Source organism: Accipiter gentilis, chromosome 26 (genome assembly GCF_929443795.1).
Source record: "Accipiter gentilis chromosome 26, bAccGen1.1, whole genome shotgun sequence".
NCBI lineage: Eukaryota > Metazoa > Chordata > Aves > Accipitriformes > Accipitridae > Astur > Astur gentilis.
The window spans coordinates 21729227-21745110 of NC_064905.1; the positions used below are offsets into that span (position 1 = coordinate 21729227).

Consider the following 15884-nt stretch of genomic DNA (forward strand, 5'->3'; position numbering starts at 1 on the left):
GATGGCTTATCTGGGGTTTGCTGGGAGTGGGAAGCGCTTGTCCCATGTCCCTGTCCCCCATGCCAGGAATGGAAAAAGTGAGCAGGGGAGCCCAGGCGGGATGAAGCCGGAGGCCGTGGAAGCCGTGAGGGTGGACTCGGTCTGCTCTCCAGAGCAAAGGCCCCCGGGCTGTGCCAGAAACATGGACTTTGGAATCAAAGAGGCCGGGCAGTGACTGCCCCTCCATCGCGGGGCTGGGCAGGTCACCCCAGCCCAACGCAGGTTCCCCCCCTCAAGCTCAGCGTGTCGGCTGGCGGGGGCTGTCAGCTCATTTGTTATTTGTGCATCGGGATGAGATAATTGATAACCCTGCGCTGCTGGTTGCGGGGTGGATGACAGTCCCCGGCCGTGTTTGCTCGGGAACAAAGTGTCTGTGAAAACCCTCCGGCAGCCACAGCAGCGAGGCGATGCCCACCAGGGGAGGGATCCCGGCAGTACCACCAAGTGACAGGAAAAAAAATAGATTGCCGTATCTAATTAGCGGACGCTGCAGGCCTTGTCTTGGCGTTCCCGGAAAGTGCTGCATGCATGCACACGAGGAGGCTGTGCACGGCTGGCAGCGCCCGAGCTCAGCCTCAGGTTGAGTAAACAGGAAAGCTGTTTGTGTTCCCTCTTCAGAAAGTTTGGTACGGATACGTGAACTCCATTGTTCAGCTCTCAAATCCACAGCGTAGCTCACTTCTGAGTGAAAATTTTCACTTTGCAAAGCTGGAGAGAGCAGCTGAGCTGCTGTAATGCTCCTGCCAAATACATACTTCTGCAGTTTCCAAGGGTCTATTATACAAAAATAAAGGTAAAATGAATTAGATTACCCATGTTTTCCAAACTGAGCAGGAGTACTTTTCACCACTGACACCACTATTTCAACAATGTAATGTTTAACTACCTTAAGTTATGCTATGTACCTAAATGCCTTTTTTCCCCCCTTTACTGCTGAAGAAGGAAAGTCAAGTCCAACAGACGGGACTATAGGAAGGGAAGCATTGGGAAAAGTGTTTAGGAATCGTGAGGCTCAATGGCTCTCTGCCTGTCCCCAGCCCAGCTTGTGGCCCAGGGTAAAGGGTAAAATAAAGTTCACCTCATCCCTCAGCCATGTGAGCTGCAGCAAGTCCTTGTCTCCCCAGATTATTTTTTTCCCATTCACTAGAATTGCAAAATTGGGATTATTATTGTAGAAACAATAAAGAGTGCGTGGGCTGTGGCCATCCCTCCATGTGGTGGGAGCGGCGTCTGCAGCGTCCGACCAGGCTGCGTCGCCCACCGTGGCACAGGGTCCCCCAGCTCCCTCGGCCGGTGTCCCCGATCGGGTGTCCCTGCTTGGGTGCTGCCCCCGGAGTGTCTGGCTTTGGCGTCTCATCACAAAGCTCATCCCTGTGGTGAAGAAGCACCGTGCTCCATTTTCAGCCTCCCCTTGAGAGATTCAGACTTTTTTACTCAAACACCTCTTAATTTAAGACCAAGTGTAGCCTGCTGCAATATTTCATATCAAACGTTGTTGTACCAGCATATTTTATTTACAGTTTGAAACCTCAATCCGAGAACACCAGGAGGACCGAGCCGAACGTGAGTTTCGGCAGCATTCCCCCTGCCGCGATGCCGGAGGATGGGCTGCCGGGCACTGCCGCAGCTCCAGCCTTGCGTAAATGAAGGACTCCTGCGTTTTTGCTTCCTCGGCTGCCAAATCCGTCCCACCGACCGTGGCACCCCTGGCCCCGTCTCTGCGCACACCTCACCCGCGGCCACAGCCAGGCTGTGACAAGTCACACGGGTGCAATGGAGTTAAACCTACTCCTAATTTATTTGTTAATGCAATATCACCCGAAAAGGTTACTTCGAGTCTTTGGGCTAGTCTACACATGAGGAAACTCACGGTGCGGTAAAATGCACTTGCCACTCGGGAAGAAGTGATTAGAGAAGCGCTGACTCAGCAGGGCTTTGCCCCAGCAGTGCCTGGGCTGAGCTGTCCCCCCCGTGCAGGTCGTGCCCCGTCCCCGCGGGCATCTGCAAGTGCCCGAGGCGGATGGAGAAGACGAGCCTGGCAGGAGCAGCTCTTCAACTGCTCGGGAGATCTGCTTCGTGCCAGGAGAGGAGAAATCCAGCTGCACAGAGGGTTTGGGAGTCACCAAGGGGCCCCAGTGCCATTTTTGGAGCCCCATTTAGCCCATTTAGAGCCCGTTTAGAGGAAGCCCCCTGGGAATGGAGTGCGATGCACTGCCACTGTCATGCAGCCCATTCCTGCTGCACCATCACACCCTCAACCTCAGACCTTAGTCATTCCCACTCTGCCCCGTCCTCACTGGGACAATGCCAAGGGGCTTCGGTGCCTAGAATTACTTATGAACGGAGTGTAGGAGAGACATATTTACTTAATAAATAAGTACAAATAACATATGGCAGGTACTAGCATGAAATACAGCAATATTCATGTTGTAAGGGAGGCCAGGATGTCTAGGGCTTGGAGCTTTTGGCTGATGCTAGTTTAGCTTAATACGCCAAGAATATCGGCAAGCATTTAACCAGGCTGGCACTCGATAACATGACTGATGGCGCAGTCTGAAATTGCTTGAAGGGCATATTAGAAGCTACGTACTTAGGTGGATAAATATGTTAATACAGAGCATCCGGGGAGGTTTTGCCTTAGAATGACTGGGGACAGTAAAAGCGTGCACTTCTCTGGTAACTGGGGTGTCCTTGGGGTGCCCTTGGCCACGTTTCTGGGTGCCTGGCCAGGGCAGGTCTGTGCGTGTCCCCGGGAGCTGCAGCGTGGTCACGGCACGCACCGACGGACGGCGGAGGGCAGGGGGAGGTGGGGATGCCGGCGGACCTTGGTGGGGGGGTCAGGGCTTTTCCCCTCCTCTCTGCAAAGCTTGGTGCAGGGCAGAGGAGCTCTGCTTCGTCTATTTTTGGTAATGCGTTCACCTAAAGCTCGGAGTTCTAACGTTTGGCTCTGTCATACTAGCCAAAAAGGTAGGAGCCAGCGAGGTTAAAAGGAGGAGGCGGCAGTTGGGTTTTGGGGTTCGGGTTGTCTCTGAGCTCCCAGGACAGGTCTTAGTCGGCCGAGACGGGCAGCGGGAGGAAGAGGATCGCCTTCTGGCCGTAGTGAGTCCGCGGCCCCAGCTTGCTGTTCCCGTTCTTCTTCAGACCTACAAACCAGTTCTTATCTGCGTGCTTTTTGGAGGTGTACGTGTTGTAATGGTTTTCTTCGATCCTTTCAAGGAACAGGCACTCCTCACCCAGTAACTGCTGAAAGAGAGCCCCAGGTAACGACAGTGAGACAGGGAGATGCCGTAGGGAGGAGGATGCGCGTCCCTAACGCAGCAATCCCAGCTCGGGCGCTCCCTGGCTCGGATGCTGTCCAGACCCGCCTCCGAGATCTTCGTGCCCCGGGACAGTTCATGTTTAAAGCGTGGAGGTAAGCAGCCTTGATTTAGACGCCTGGGCTACTCCTGCAGTAACTTGTCCATGACCTGGGCGTTTTATTCGGCAGTAACCGAGCCCAGCCCTGCGCTCTGTAAGCCGGTCCTGGCACTGGCTCCTGCTCCGGCACTAACCTCTGCGGTGGTGGCTGCGGGTTCAAGGCATGAACATGGGGAACAAAACGGCTCTTTGGTAAGGCTAAGCAGCCTGTGACCAGGATTACGTGTCGCACGCTTTGCTATAAATGGGGCTATTCTCAAAGACCCAGCTTATATTCAGTAACTGCGTGCCCTCCAGTTCCTGGGCACGGGGGGGTAAGCTCCTGCCTTGCACGATCCTGCTCACACCGGGATGTTGTGGACCCAGCACAGGGTTTAGTGCAACTAGGATGCAGAGGAAAAATGAAGCACCTCGCAAAGCGGTGGAGAGGCGGCGGGAGGCAGGCAGAGGTACGGGCAAGGCGCTGCCAGGGTTGGAAGAGCCGGGCTGGAGGTGCAGCCCCCTGCCGGGGTCCCTGGCAGCTGCCGAGGGGTTGCAAAGCAGCTGCTCCTCCAGATATGAAATACAATATTTGTCAAGAGGCAGGGCGGTAAATGGTGTTGTTTGATTATTTATTTATTTCCCTCCAAAATAAAGCCGGATGAAGAGTGGCCGTCCAGCTGCCAAAATAACAAACAGAGGCTAATTGTTGCTCGTGGTTTGCATTACTCAGAGCTACGAGATTTCTGCAAACCTCAAACCCTCTCTGTGTCTGGTCCCACATAAACCTCCTACTTACCGAGCCGTAGAGCAGCCCGTTGGTGTCCATCGCCAGGTACTGCCCAGACTGGGTGCTCTTTATATACACCTCTCCCACGCTTTCCGCGCTTAGCTGGAGTTGAACTGAAAGTAAAAATAAAACAACAACAACAAAAGTACAAAGAAAATAGAAAAAAGGTTGTCGGAGATAATGTCCAAGCTGCTAGGAAAGTTAGGGTATTTTTGTCCTGAAGCCCGGCTTATAAAGAGTTTATAGGAAACAGTACAGCGTGTAATCAAAGTGTCTCCTTGTACCCTCTCCTTCAAAGAAACCCCACAGCCATGCTTTAGGAACCAAAGACCAATTTTTTCCTTATTTTACATCAAAGGAAGGGCAGCATTTTGGTTAAGACGCTGGAATGGGACACAGGAGATTGGGGTTTTAATTCTGGCTCTAATTTACAAATTTCTCATGTGGTTTTGACAAGACACTTAAGGAGTGACATATGAAGAAGTATTTCGAGAGCTAAACCAGGGACGGGCAGACTTCAGATGCCTGCATTGCAAAACCCCGATCCAAAGCACCCCATCCAGCCGTGTGCCGCGGCTGGCGTTATCTGGTGTGTCGCAGATGGATAGCGGAGAAAGAGAAAGGGCTGATCTTCATCCTAAAAAAAATAACCTCCTGTAGGTAGCCACGAACCATGTCTTAAGATTGTCCTAGTTTGTGGCACCAATGTGAATTTGATACTAAACCAAGGTCTGAGCCTCCCGGCACACAGGTTGGGCAGGGGCGATGGGTTCGTGGCGATGCTGCGTCGGTTCACGCAGCCCACCAGACACTGGCTTTCCAGCCCCGTCACCGATGCTGGACTTCAGCTAGAAACTCTGGGGCAAAAAAAGCTCCTTATTGGTCTTGTACTGTGGGAGGTGAGCGGGTCAGCTGCAGGCTGGGATGTCTGGGCCACCTCCCCTGCTCAGCACCCTGTACCCAACATAGCAGATTTCCATTCTTTCCATTTGTCTGGTTACTTGTTTTTCCCCTGTGGGTTCCTTTTCTTCTTACTTGGCTAATTACAGGAGTCTTGGAAAATGATTAAAACCTGGATCAAGTTCTTGTTTAACCTGTTTATCAGGAAGAGGCCATTGGGTTGGAGCCAAGCTTTGGGAGGACAGCTCTCTAGCACTGTGTGCTCAGAGAGGACCCCATACTGCTCTCATGGGTGGGCAGGAAAACTGAAGTCTGAGCAATTAGCGGCCCCGCCGGCATGCACGGAGGGCTGCGGTTATAGTCAGTGTGACTTGCAAAATCCAACTCTTTTGAATGATCGTTCCCATCTCCTAGTCAGCTTTTTTTTCCTGAGCTTTTACTGTAGAGATTTGTAACAGAAATATTTAGGTTGGTTTGAATGAAGCATGAATGGATGCCTCAACTCCAGCTCCTTCCTTCCTTTTAAAATTTATTTTATCCTTATTTGGGTGAGGTAAACGGTAACGTTACCTCTTGGCATGGCAGAAGCCCCCGTCCCAGTGAAATCTTTGCTGTAATGGTTCATTCTTCATTTTTGGCATTTTCTGCTCAGTAAATGATGGTTAATTAGTAGGTTGTGTGGGTGCAGATTTGCAGTAATCCGCAGTCCCGGTGCTTGCCTGGTTCAGGCCGGGCGCTGGCAGCCGGCAAACCCCGCAGTGGGAGAGCCCCCAGCCCACCTCGCGTTCACTGCAGTGCTGCAGCCCCAGGACGTGGCCAAGAAGTCCAGCCAGGGAAAGAGTTAAAAATAATGATGCTGTCCTAAAAACTGCCTCTGAGAGAGGGGAGCAGGGGGACCCTCCAGCTGCTGATGGGGATGTTAAGGCCTCCAGCCACAGAGGGAGGGAGAACGGTGGGTCTGGAGGAAGGAGCTGATGCACAAATTCTTGTGTTTTTTACAGGTCTGTACAGATATTTCCTTCCATGAAGTAATGGGATGAAACAGAGAAAATAAGCCTGTTTGTGGAAATGAGCACGGGCTTTATCCTTGAGGGTCTACAATGTCCTGGTAAGTTTTCTTTTCATGGTGCAAGCTCAAGATGCCCATGCACGGAAGCAAAAGACGTGGTGAGGGAATCCTTACGTAGGGCTGGACAACAAGGGCTTGGAGCGAGTCAGTTCTTCTGTTCTCCTTAGAGATCCTACCTGATTCTGGGGCTAGAACCTGGCAAGGCAATTTAAGATAAAAGTATGAATTCTTGATATTTGTCTGGAACAAAATGCACATAGGCACGGGCAGTTTGCAAGGCACCAGTGCAGGCTCTAACGCAGCTATGCACGCTGGCTCCCCGGATGAGCCACGAGCGTTCCCGTGCCTCATCCCTCCCTGGGAGCTTCTCTCCCCGCTGTCACCTCCAGGTTTCCCGTATGGATTTGGCTGGCTCCACACTGGCCGGTGCTTGTCCCAGCTGTGTAAGCAGTATCCCACGGTGCAGGTCACGGTCCGGGCTGCTCCCCTTGCATGCCTGGGAGCGGTGCTGAGCAGCTCCGGCATTTGCCCGGCGCAGGCACGGGACCGCGGGCAGCCATCGGTGCTCAGAGGCAGGGTACCTTGCTGGCAGGGCTGCTCCGCTGGCACGCAGCCCTTCCAGGAGTTTTCTCTGTAAATATTTGTACGTTCGGATATCCAAGTTTACGAGATCATTTACAGGAGGTTCCTTTCTGGCAGAGGTTTCCAAACACATGGCCCCAGGCCAGCAGCCGGCGAGGTGCGAGCGTGCCGGGGCGCAGCGGGTGCCATGCACAGGAGCGCTGCCTGCGCTCTCGCTGCCTGCGCTTGCTGCCTGTGTGCACCGTGCGGCTGTGGGGACCGGTGGCCGGAGGGGAAACGATCACTCCGACACGACTGGCTTGCTTTGCCAGAGGGAAAAAAGGCTGGGCTGTGTGGCAGCATCCGTGCCGTGAGACGGTGGGCTCGAGGCTGGGGCGCGGGGGCTGGACACTCATGTCCTTGGTAGTGCTCCGTGTGCCGGGAGATGCCGCCTTGCCACCGGCTCTGCAAACCCCGTGCTGAGCTCCGCGGGGCACATGGGCATCTCCGTGTCCCCCGTCTGACTCCAGCAAAATCTTAGGTCTGGCAAAATGCTGCAGAGATGCTGGTTGAGTTCATACAACCTCTCCAGCTGCTGGCTCGTGGGTCCTGTGAGCCCGGTCCTGTCTCCTGCGGATCCTTTGGGTCAGCATCCTTGTCTGCCTCTTGTAAGGGTTTCAGAAGGGTTAGTGCCCAGTTTAGTCCAGGCTGGAGGCTGCCTGCCCCGCGCTGTTTATCCAGCCTCGGTGAGCTCATCCTCGCCCGTCCCCCAGCGCTGCCACGTGCTGTGCGAGTGGTGGGGAAACAGTGTTTATAATTAAAACTTTGCTGTAAACTGCCTTTCATTAAAACAACAATAACAAGAAGAAAGGTTAAGTTTGGGGGAGAAAGCCACATGTACGCTTGTGGTTTAAAGAAAATAAAAGTGCTTTTCTTAGCACTTTGTAAGGCGGACTTGGCTCCTCCCAGCCCTTCTTTCTAACCAGATAGGAGCCTGGCAGGTCCCAGTTATATTCCAGTAAATGTTCAGGATATGGTGTAACCAGAGGTTTCTGCCGAGAACCGAGAGCTCCGGCGTGCGGCAGTGGGGAAGAGCCCGACCCGCTGCCTGCAGAGCCCCACGGGGAGCTTTGCTGTGCTGCTGGTCCAGCTCTCCTCCAGCATCGGTTTAAAAAAATCCTCCCAAGGATTTTGGAAGTGCAAGAACCCTAAAAGCTTAAAAGTTCCCAACGATTCCTTGGATTTTTTGTCTTTGTCCTCAGACAGCCATTTTCTCTTTTGTCTGAGTGGTTTGCCGGGCAGGGGGCTGCTCTGCACAGCCCCCCTGGTCGCTGCTGATGGCCTGGCCGGGCTCAGCAGGGAGAGCTGCCGAGGGCAAGGGGCTTCTTGGTGTCAGGGCCAGGTATTCAGCTCTCATCTAATGGCTTTGCGTGGCTGGGTCAAAGCAAGAGAGCCTCAGCGCCCCACCTTGGCTCTGGTCGTATGAGTTGCTGGCAGGGAAAGGGCTCTTGATGCCTTTGGTGACACGGAAAACTGCTGAATAGGACAAACGTGCACGCTGCCTTGGCATACAGGATAATATTATTAAGTTTTTATATTAAGTTTTGCCCTATGTCAGATAGTCTGCAGGACTTTATAGTAGCGTTTACAAAACTGGCACTTTTTGGCGAGCAAGTCCTGCCAGCTTCCTAGGGTAAACTTTGATGCCAATTACAGAGAACGAATGTGCTCCTAGAAAGGCATCCCATCACCTGGGATGTGCAAATGGTCGGAAAAGTGTTGGCATCTGTGTGGCCAGCTGATCCCAGCAGCAGGTCCCCGATGTCCCATGGGCTGGAACCGCCGGCATCAGCAACTGCAGGGAACGGGGACAGGCAAGAGGAGGCCCTGGCCATGGATGGCCCATTAAATCTTTGTGACACACAGATGCGTGTAAAATGTATTGTAAGTGTTGCAGCATACAATAAGCCATACTTGGTTTCAGAAGGAAAGTGAATGGTAACACGAGTGCATTTCTAAAGCCGTAAGTCACAAAATAACTATGTCACCTGAGTCTTGCCTCTGCAAGGATCTGCTTTTGCATCCTGCAGAAATTTAATTTGCTGCATAAGGGGAGAGGGAAGTTCCCCGAAGGCAAGGGGATACCGTGTGCAGAACATACAGATAAAATCCATTCTGCGCGCAGGGGAGTCTGGGCCCAACCTCCCGCTCTGGCTGACGACTTCATGTATGAAGATGCCCGCCTGCAGCGTGCTGCTGGGAAACACGGCGTTTGCACAGCCCCGCTATTGTGCTGAATCTTCTAACCCAGAGCAAATGCAAAGATACCATAGAATTATGTGTGATGGCTGCGTGTGTGTAGGACGCGAGGCTGCTCCTAAGCCTTTTTTTCCAGCTGCCAGCTTGCTGCGTAAGCCAGCCGTGCTGCAATTAGCACTTCGGTCCTGCGTAGTGTGCCTGCCTGCGATTATGCTGATGACCAGTTTCAGATTTAATACTTCTGCAGATGTGAAATAGCACGCATACCGTGCCTCCCCGGGCTCTGCGTACAGGCTGCAGGTGTGTTTGGTGGGTGTGCTGACCTCCTGGAAGGCGTGCTGCCACCAAGAGAAAAGAGAGCCTGGTACAGAGCCCATATTCTCCAGCTCCCCCCTTCCTGGCTGATAAAACCATAGGAGCAAGGAGGAGTGCCAAGAAGCCCCATCGGGTTTGCTTACTGTGCTGGTCACTGCGGTCCCTGGTCCCATCCACTTTGCCGTCCGGGAGGATCCGTAGGAAGTGGCCCCCGTTGCTGCAGTACAGGAGTTTGGGTTTCTTGTAGTTCCCCAGGGGAAGGTTGAACTTTTCGGTCAGGGCGGTGAAGGTAGTGATTTCCCCTTCGGCCATCTCTCAGCCTCTCCCGACGGCCGGCCGGGCTGCAAGAGATGCGGTGGCGTATGGCAGGGGCTGCGGCACCGAGTGCTTGGCACACGCTGCTGCTGCCAGGCTTTTAAAGGGAGGGGAGGGAGCCCGGTGGTCCCCGGCCGGTCCCCGGGCTGGCTGCGGGGCAGGTGATTCACACCGCGGATGATGGCTCCGGCAGTGACACAGCCCAAAAGGTGATGCTCCTCCGGCGTGGGAGGTGGTGGTGGTAGGGGTTGTCTCCTCACTGGGTGTAGCTGGGCAGTAGGGACTCTGTCCTTTTAATTTTATCATAGTAAATTCTGTTTTCTTTCTGCTTTCTATTGACGTACGTACTAAAATTATAGGCTCGAAAAAAAAGTTTGAAAAACACCCAGTGTCTGATTGAAACCCACAAGAGGCAGGAAGGGAGCCCAGGTTAATAACTCTCTCCACTATTATAACTTTCAAACACCATTATGACTAGGTATTGCAACACGTACTGCATGCCAGATAGCAAATATTACTTCATATCTTGGCACTCTGCATCTCACCTGGCCAAGGCACACACGCGCTAAAGATCAGAACAAACGTTAGCTATTGTGGGAGACGAGCAGGGGGGTGGGAGGCTTTCACTGCCTGGGCGTTAAGCAGATTTACCCATACACTGATCAGTAGTATATGGAAAAAAGGAACTTTGAGTCTCAGTTAGGGTGTTTGTGCACCCTTGCATACCCCAAAAAGTGGTTAAAAGGGAAAGGCAAAGCTCTGGCTGATGTAGAAGGGTGTAACTGGGCATGGGGCACTGCCAGCTGCTCGGGAGCAGCAAGCACCATCTCGTGAGTGCTCCTTCCCGCGGGGCTCCGGTGCTCTCCTGGGGGACTGGGGAAATGCAGGGAGATCGTACTGAAACCTCATTTTGGAAGACACTGTGTGGTCATGATCCATGTTTAAGCAGACGCCGTGCCAAAACCTGAAGGCATCATCAGACCGATAAGAGAAAGACGTGAATGTCGGAGGGTGAGAACTGCCATTGCAGCCGTGGCCGTGGGATCAGGAGGTGCCGTGGCCAGGTTTGGGTGGGGACCAGAGTCCCACATGTATTCCAGGTATATTCAAATTTATCTGAATGTTTCTAGCCTAGAAACTACTTTTAAAACCTCCCACGAGTATGCTGTCTTTCATATACAAAGTTCTATAGTGCTTATAGTGAAGTGGATTTATGAACAGAAAAAGACAGGGCACAGTATAAATCTAGATACAGGAAATTACTTTAAATGTCATGTATTCCCATAGCTATATTATGGAAAATATTATATAGTCACTGTTTATATGTATTTATAGATTGTAAAAATGTCTCTTTAGCACTGCTTTGTGCTACTGGTACATTAGGATGGAGCCAGTATCATACTGTGTGGGTTTGCCGTGGTACTTAAAGAGTGACCTGGGAGATATTAAGGACTGCAACTCTTTGCAACACACACACACACAAAAACTCTAAACATTTGGCTGTAAACTCTTAAGTACTTAAATTTGCAAATGCAGCTGCAAGGAGGGGAAACTACTCCTTCAAGTAGATCCCAAAAGCCTGCAGAAGATAAAAATGTCTGCAAGTTGGATTGCTAAAAACTGAAACCTTGGAAATAAAGACTTCATCGCTATTGCTGAAAACGCACCCAGCCATTGCAGCCAGCTTTGGTTAGTACATAGACTTCATCCCTTACTCTCAGATGTGTCCCCTTGGGGTGTCTATCAGAACAGAGAGATTTCCTAGGAGAGGAAAACATAACTGTAAAGAAATAATATTCCCTGCCATCCCAGGCCTCAGTTCCTTCTGGTAGCTGTTGGTTCACAACAGCTTCTCTTTCCTCCTATCAGCCTGTGTTTTGCTGCAGACGGAGGTATTAAACCACTAATACAATAGCTGAACGTGGAGTCAAAATGCAGGGACAAATTATTTCAAACTTTTCCCCACTGCTCTTTCTCCAGAACCATTTTGCTCTTGTTTGGTAAGTCACATTTGCTGGACGAACACCTACCAAGTGTTACTTTATCAGCCCAGCGCTTCCTCAGCTATGTGCTGTTTTGCACTGGAAGCTGTCCTGGCTCTTATCTTCATTTAAAAATCGCCCCAGACCAGTTTCTCCCCATGTCGCACATCTCCCCATTGCTCGCTTTTGCCCCAGAGCTATTTGCAAAGCCCAAGGTATGAACTTTTTCCCAGGGAGCCTGACCAAGTTTTACAACCCCCTCTGCTGATGCCCTTGCTCCTGAATCGCACAAAAGCCGTGTCCATCTCAGCGCTGGTGCGTTCAGGCTTCGTATGTTTGGAAGCTGTGAAGTTTCACAGATCCCCCATTTGACGCAGACCAGGTTTTTGGGAAACGCTTTCTACGGGTGATAACACGGGCTAGCCCTGGCATCCTGCGATGAGTTTGGTGAAGTAACCCACGAGAGCTCAGAAGCTTTATGGTTGCTGGTGGCCTTCCAAAGCAGGTGATGGACTAGCTAAGTATAGCTTCAAAATCCGTTTTTAACACAGTTGTCAGGCAGCTGAAATTACGTATTTCTCAGAGTCTCTGGTCACAAAATTTATGTTTCTGTCAAGAGATCATACTTTTGTAGTAGTTCAGTTTTTTAATGTCAGCTGTCTCCCAGGCTTTCTCTGAAGGAAAGCCTTCAAGTCGTTCAATGTGGTACATAAGGCTTTAGTACTTTACTGAGCATTAATCAAGATCAGTGGTATTGTGCAATTTACTGGAACTAAAGCTTTTCTTGAACCTTTATCTGAGGGTAAAAGGCACTCAGAAGTCTCCTGGGTTGATGACGGATAGGAGCGAGAAACAAATATCCCAAAGCCAAGAGCTCAGATCAGGATCTCGGCAAACTTAGGCTGCAGCCAGTGCGAGCGAGGCGCAGGCTGGGATGCTCCCCTTGGTCACCTGAAGGTCTGCACATTCAAGGGCATCCACAGATCGCTTTAAGAGAGCAGCTTGACTGGAAATGGCTTCTTCATTTTTACTTTTCCTTTAAGGTTTTTTTTTTTTTTTGCTATTTTTAGAACACATTTATTGCTCGCCAGCTGCCTTTGACTCCACAAGAGAAGCTGAATGAACACTATTTTCCACTCCCATTGTCTCTCCTTGCTAACTACTATTGCTGTTCTCATACTTTTATGACCGTGGAGTCGGTACTCTACACACACCACCACTCATGGCCCTACTATTATACTTTTGGCAGGAACATGTTAGGTTTTTATGGGAATTAAAAAGCATGAGTGAGAGTGAGAACCTGAACCAAAGACAACATAAAGGGCCTTATTTCTTTGGGTAGAAGCCCAACAAAATTATTAAATACCTCAAAGCAGAACAGAAAGCTCTCTCCAACATGCTAAGCTGAGAGATACCACACTCCAGCAGTTATTTGGTGCCCCAAGGAGAAAGGAAAATATTCCAAGAGGAGATTGCTGTAAGAGAGGGAAGGCTGCTGCCGAGCAGTTGACATTGCCGGTCACTCTAGGACAGTAAGCTGGAGCCCAAGTTGGAGAGTGTTTGTCCAAGACCAGCTGTGTTCGTGGCTCTCCTCCTTCCTCCCACCCCTTCCACTTCACTCCCATAGCTTTGCTGTGCTGTGTTGCCTAAGAGAAAACCACCGAGAATGAACGGCATCATCACTGGGAGCTGGACCCAGGGCCTCTGCACTGGGGTGGCCCCAGCCCCGTCTGCAGGCAGAGGGAGCAGAGGGTCCCACCAGCAGCTGGGGGGCACTCGGCTCTTCCTCCTGGGCTGTGGAAGGAGATGTCAGAACCCCAAAAGATCAGAAATAGCTATCTGAAGGAAAAAAGGGCTTAAAAAGAGAGGTAAACCCGAATGTTAATTTTAACCAGGTCCTACTGAACTTCGGTGGCTGGAGCACTGGGGCGTGCGTGCTCCTTGCAGCAGCGAGATGAGCCTGGTGTGGGACCGGAACAGCTGTGAAATTCTGAGAAGTTTGGGTTTGGTTCCAAACTTTATCACCGACTGCTGCTGCTGCAGCGGCCAAACCAGTGGCTTTGATGTGAAATCCCAAATTCTGCAAGCATCTGAGTCTGAACATCGAGGGCTGGTTACACTGCCAATAACAGGCGAACTCCGTGTGAGCTCCGAAATAACAGTGTACACTGGGGGCCATGGAAAAGGAGTGAGGTCCTTTTCCCTTCCTGTTTTAAAATCAATGCAGACTTCACCAGATAGCACTGTTCTCTCCTTTGCTTGCAGTACAAAGGCGGTGTTGATGAAACTTTGGCAACTTGGGGATTGCTAATGGCCCAAGAGTTTTTTGCATGCCTGGACTGCCAGGTCACACTCAGAATGGGTTGTGTGTGGCTTCGAGGGTATTTTCGTGGCTCTCCTGTGGCTCCTGTGACACAAATTTAGTGGCCAGCTACGACTTAACCTCCCGTCACTACTGCGAGCGCCCCAGGTTTTCGGTAGCAGTCTCGGCAGAGGAGGCAACCAGAGAGGAGCCGTGCTGGGTCCCGTGGGGCTCCCGGCAGAACTGGGCACATCCCTCTGCCCAGGGAACCGTCCCTGCAGTGATCCCTGCTCTCCGTCCCTGCAGTGATCCCTGCTCTCCGGGGGAACTAACCCCATGCCTTTTCTGGCCACCCCTCTGTACACATGCAGTAGCTGGAGACCACGAGGATGGGAAGTTGTTGCTTCTCAGCTGGGAGATGAGCATCTTCCACTACCATCCACAAACCTCCATCCACCAGTCAAACTCGTTAGTCGCTTAATGAGCCACCTCGTCAGGCACGGCGAAGGTTACCTAGACCAAGAGTGGTGAGGAACTGTGGGGAGACCGAGTCCCTTGTCCTGGTGCTAAAACTTCTCTGCCTCTTTTTCTTTCCTGTCCATCTCTCCAACACTTCCTTTCCACTCCTTTTTCTTTAGACTCCTCCTGACTTGCTTGAATAGATCCATTTTCCTGAGATCAGTTGCAGCAGTTTTGCAGGTTGCACCGGAGGCTGGTGGACCCCGGTGTGGCGTCTGCAGCTGAGCACACTGGATCGTCGGCACAGCCTCTGATGCCCAAATGGTGCCTCTGTCCCACAGGTTGTCCCTGAAGCTGTGAGGTGACCAGCCAAGGTGAGCCTATCTTTTTTTTCCTTAAGTATAAAATACCTGGCTACTACGCGGAGGAAACCAGAAATATCTCATCTACCATGGGTTAAAACAAGATCGGATGTTGACTCAAATACATTAAAATTGTCCTTGGCTTTGGATACAATCCTTTATAGGATTGGAAAGAAATGTTGTGGATAGCCTCTGTTAAGCACCCCTTCAGAACATGTGTGGATGCATTGATGACAAGTGCAGTTAATCATAGTTGCCATTTAGCTGATCACAGATAAAGATCATCCAGAAAACTCCCAAGAGGCGAGAAGCCAGCTAAACCCGGGAGTCTTTGAAGGTTTTGTCAGACTTCAGTTAATGAGATCAGTGTCTCCTGAATCAGGCTCGGTGAGTTCAGTGGAAATGCTGCAGTTGGTTTCACTTTGGAAAGTGTTATTTTCTCCATTAAAGCAGAAATCCTATTTATTCCAGGGTGTGACTCAGCTGTGATCAGGCAGCATCACCTCCTGATGGGCTCATTTCCCATTCCCACTTTTGACTGCAGCCACCTGGATAGACTAAGTCACTTTCCAGGCAGTTCAGACACTAAGTATGGGAATGGAAAGCACTTACAACAGGTAAAATATTTTTAAGGAATTCAGGCTCTGGCTTTCCCCCACTCATTGCCTGTCCTGAGGGATTCCTGAAGCTCCCTGTGCTTGGTGCCGGGCTGACAGGCACGGCTTTGGGGCGATCCAAGAACAGAGCGAGCATGCAGAGTAAACATCTCTCGGATAAACAGGGATTTTATTCATTATACGTTTGAGAGACCCACTGCGTGGGATGGATTTCCTCACCCAGGAAAGGATTAGAGATCAGCAAGGGGCTTCCTCGTGCACTGGTTGCTCCAGGAGCTGCAGCACAGCGGGTCTGGGGTTATCAGCAGCACAGGCAGCCTGCAAGGGCTGCTTTCCCTTCAAAGGGCTGGCAGCGCAAGGCACGGCTCGAATTCCTTGGACTATGGATCCGCTTAGAAGGACTTAATAAGTGATTAGGCAAAGCATATGATAAATATGTAATAGATCATTTTGTGCATATCAGCAGAATGCGTTGGCTTGTTTCTAGTCAGTGTTTACGGCAAGGTGATTTTACCTCT

The 15884-nt window shown here is 51.2% G+C and overlaps 1 protein-coding gene and 1 long non-coding RNA gene across 6 annotated transcripts in view; one reads left to right on the forward strand and one right to left on the reverse strand.

Moving 5' to 3' along the window:
• Positions 1-1542: 1542 nt before the first annotated feature.
• Positions 1543-15884, reverse strand: part of FGF1 (fibroblast growth factor 1) — a 32453-nt gene continuing 18111 nt past the window's right edge. For 4 of the 5 annotated variants that reach the window (XM_049829496.1, XM_049829493.1, XM_049829494.1 and 1 more), the window contains 3 exons: positions 9473-9670; positions 4235-4338; positions 1543-3282 (listed from right to left, as the gene is read on the reverse strand). In XM_049829496.1, coding sequence (XP_049685453.1) covers positions 3088-3282; positions 4235-4338; positions 9473-9641 — 468 coding nt within the window. In that variant the 5' untranslated portion in view covers positions 9642-9670 and the 3' untranslated portion in view covers positions 1543-3087. The remainder of the gene's footprint in view (positions 3283-4234; positions 4339-9472; positions 9671-15884) is intronic. The other variant, XM_049829497.1, reaches the window with a different exon arrangement.
• Positions 12732-15300, forward strand: LOC126050934 (uncharacterized). The gene is made up of 3 exons (XR_007509685.1): positions 12732-14761; positions 15014-15136; positions 15221-15300. It is a non-coding gene; the product is annotated as an uncharacterized LOC126050934 (long non-coding RNA).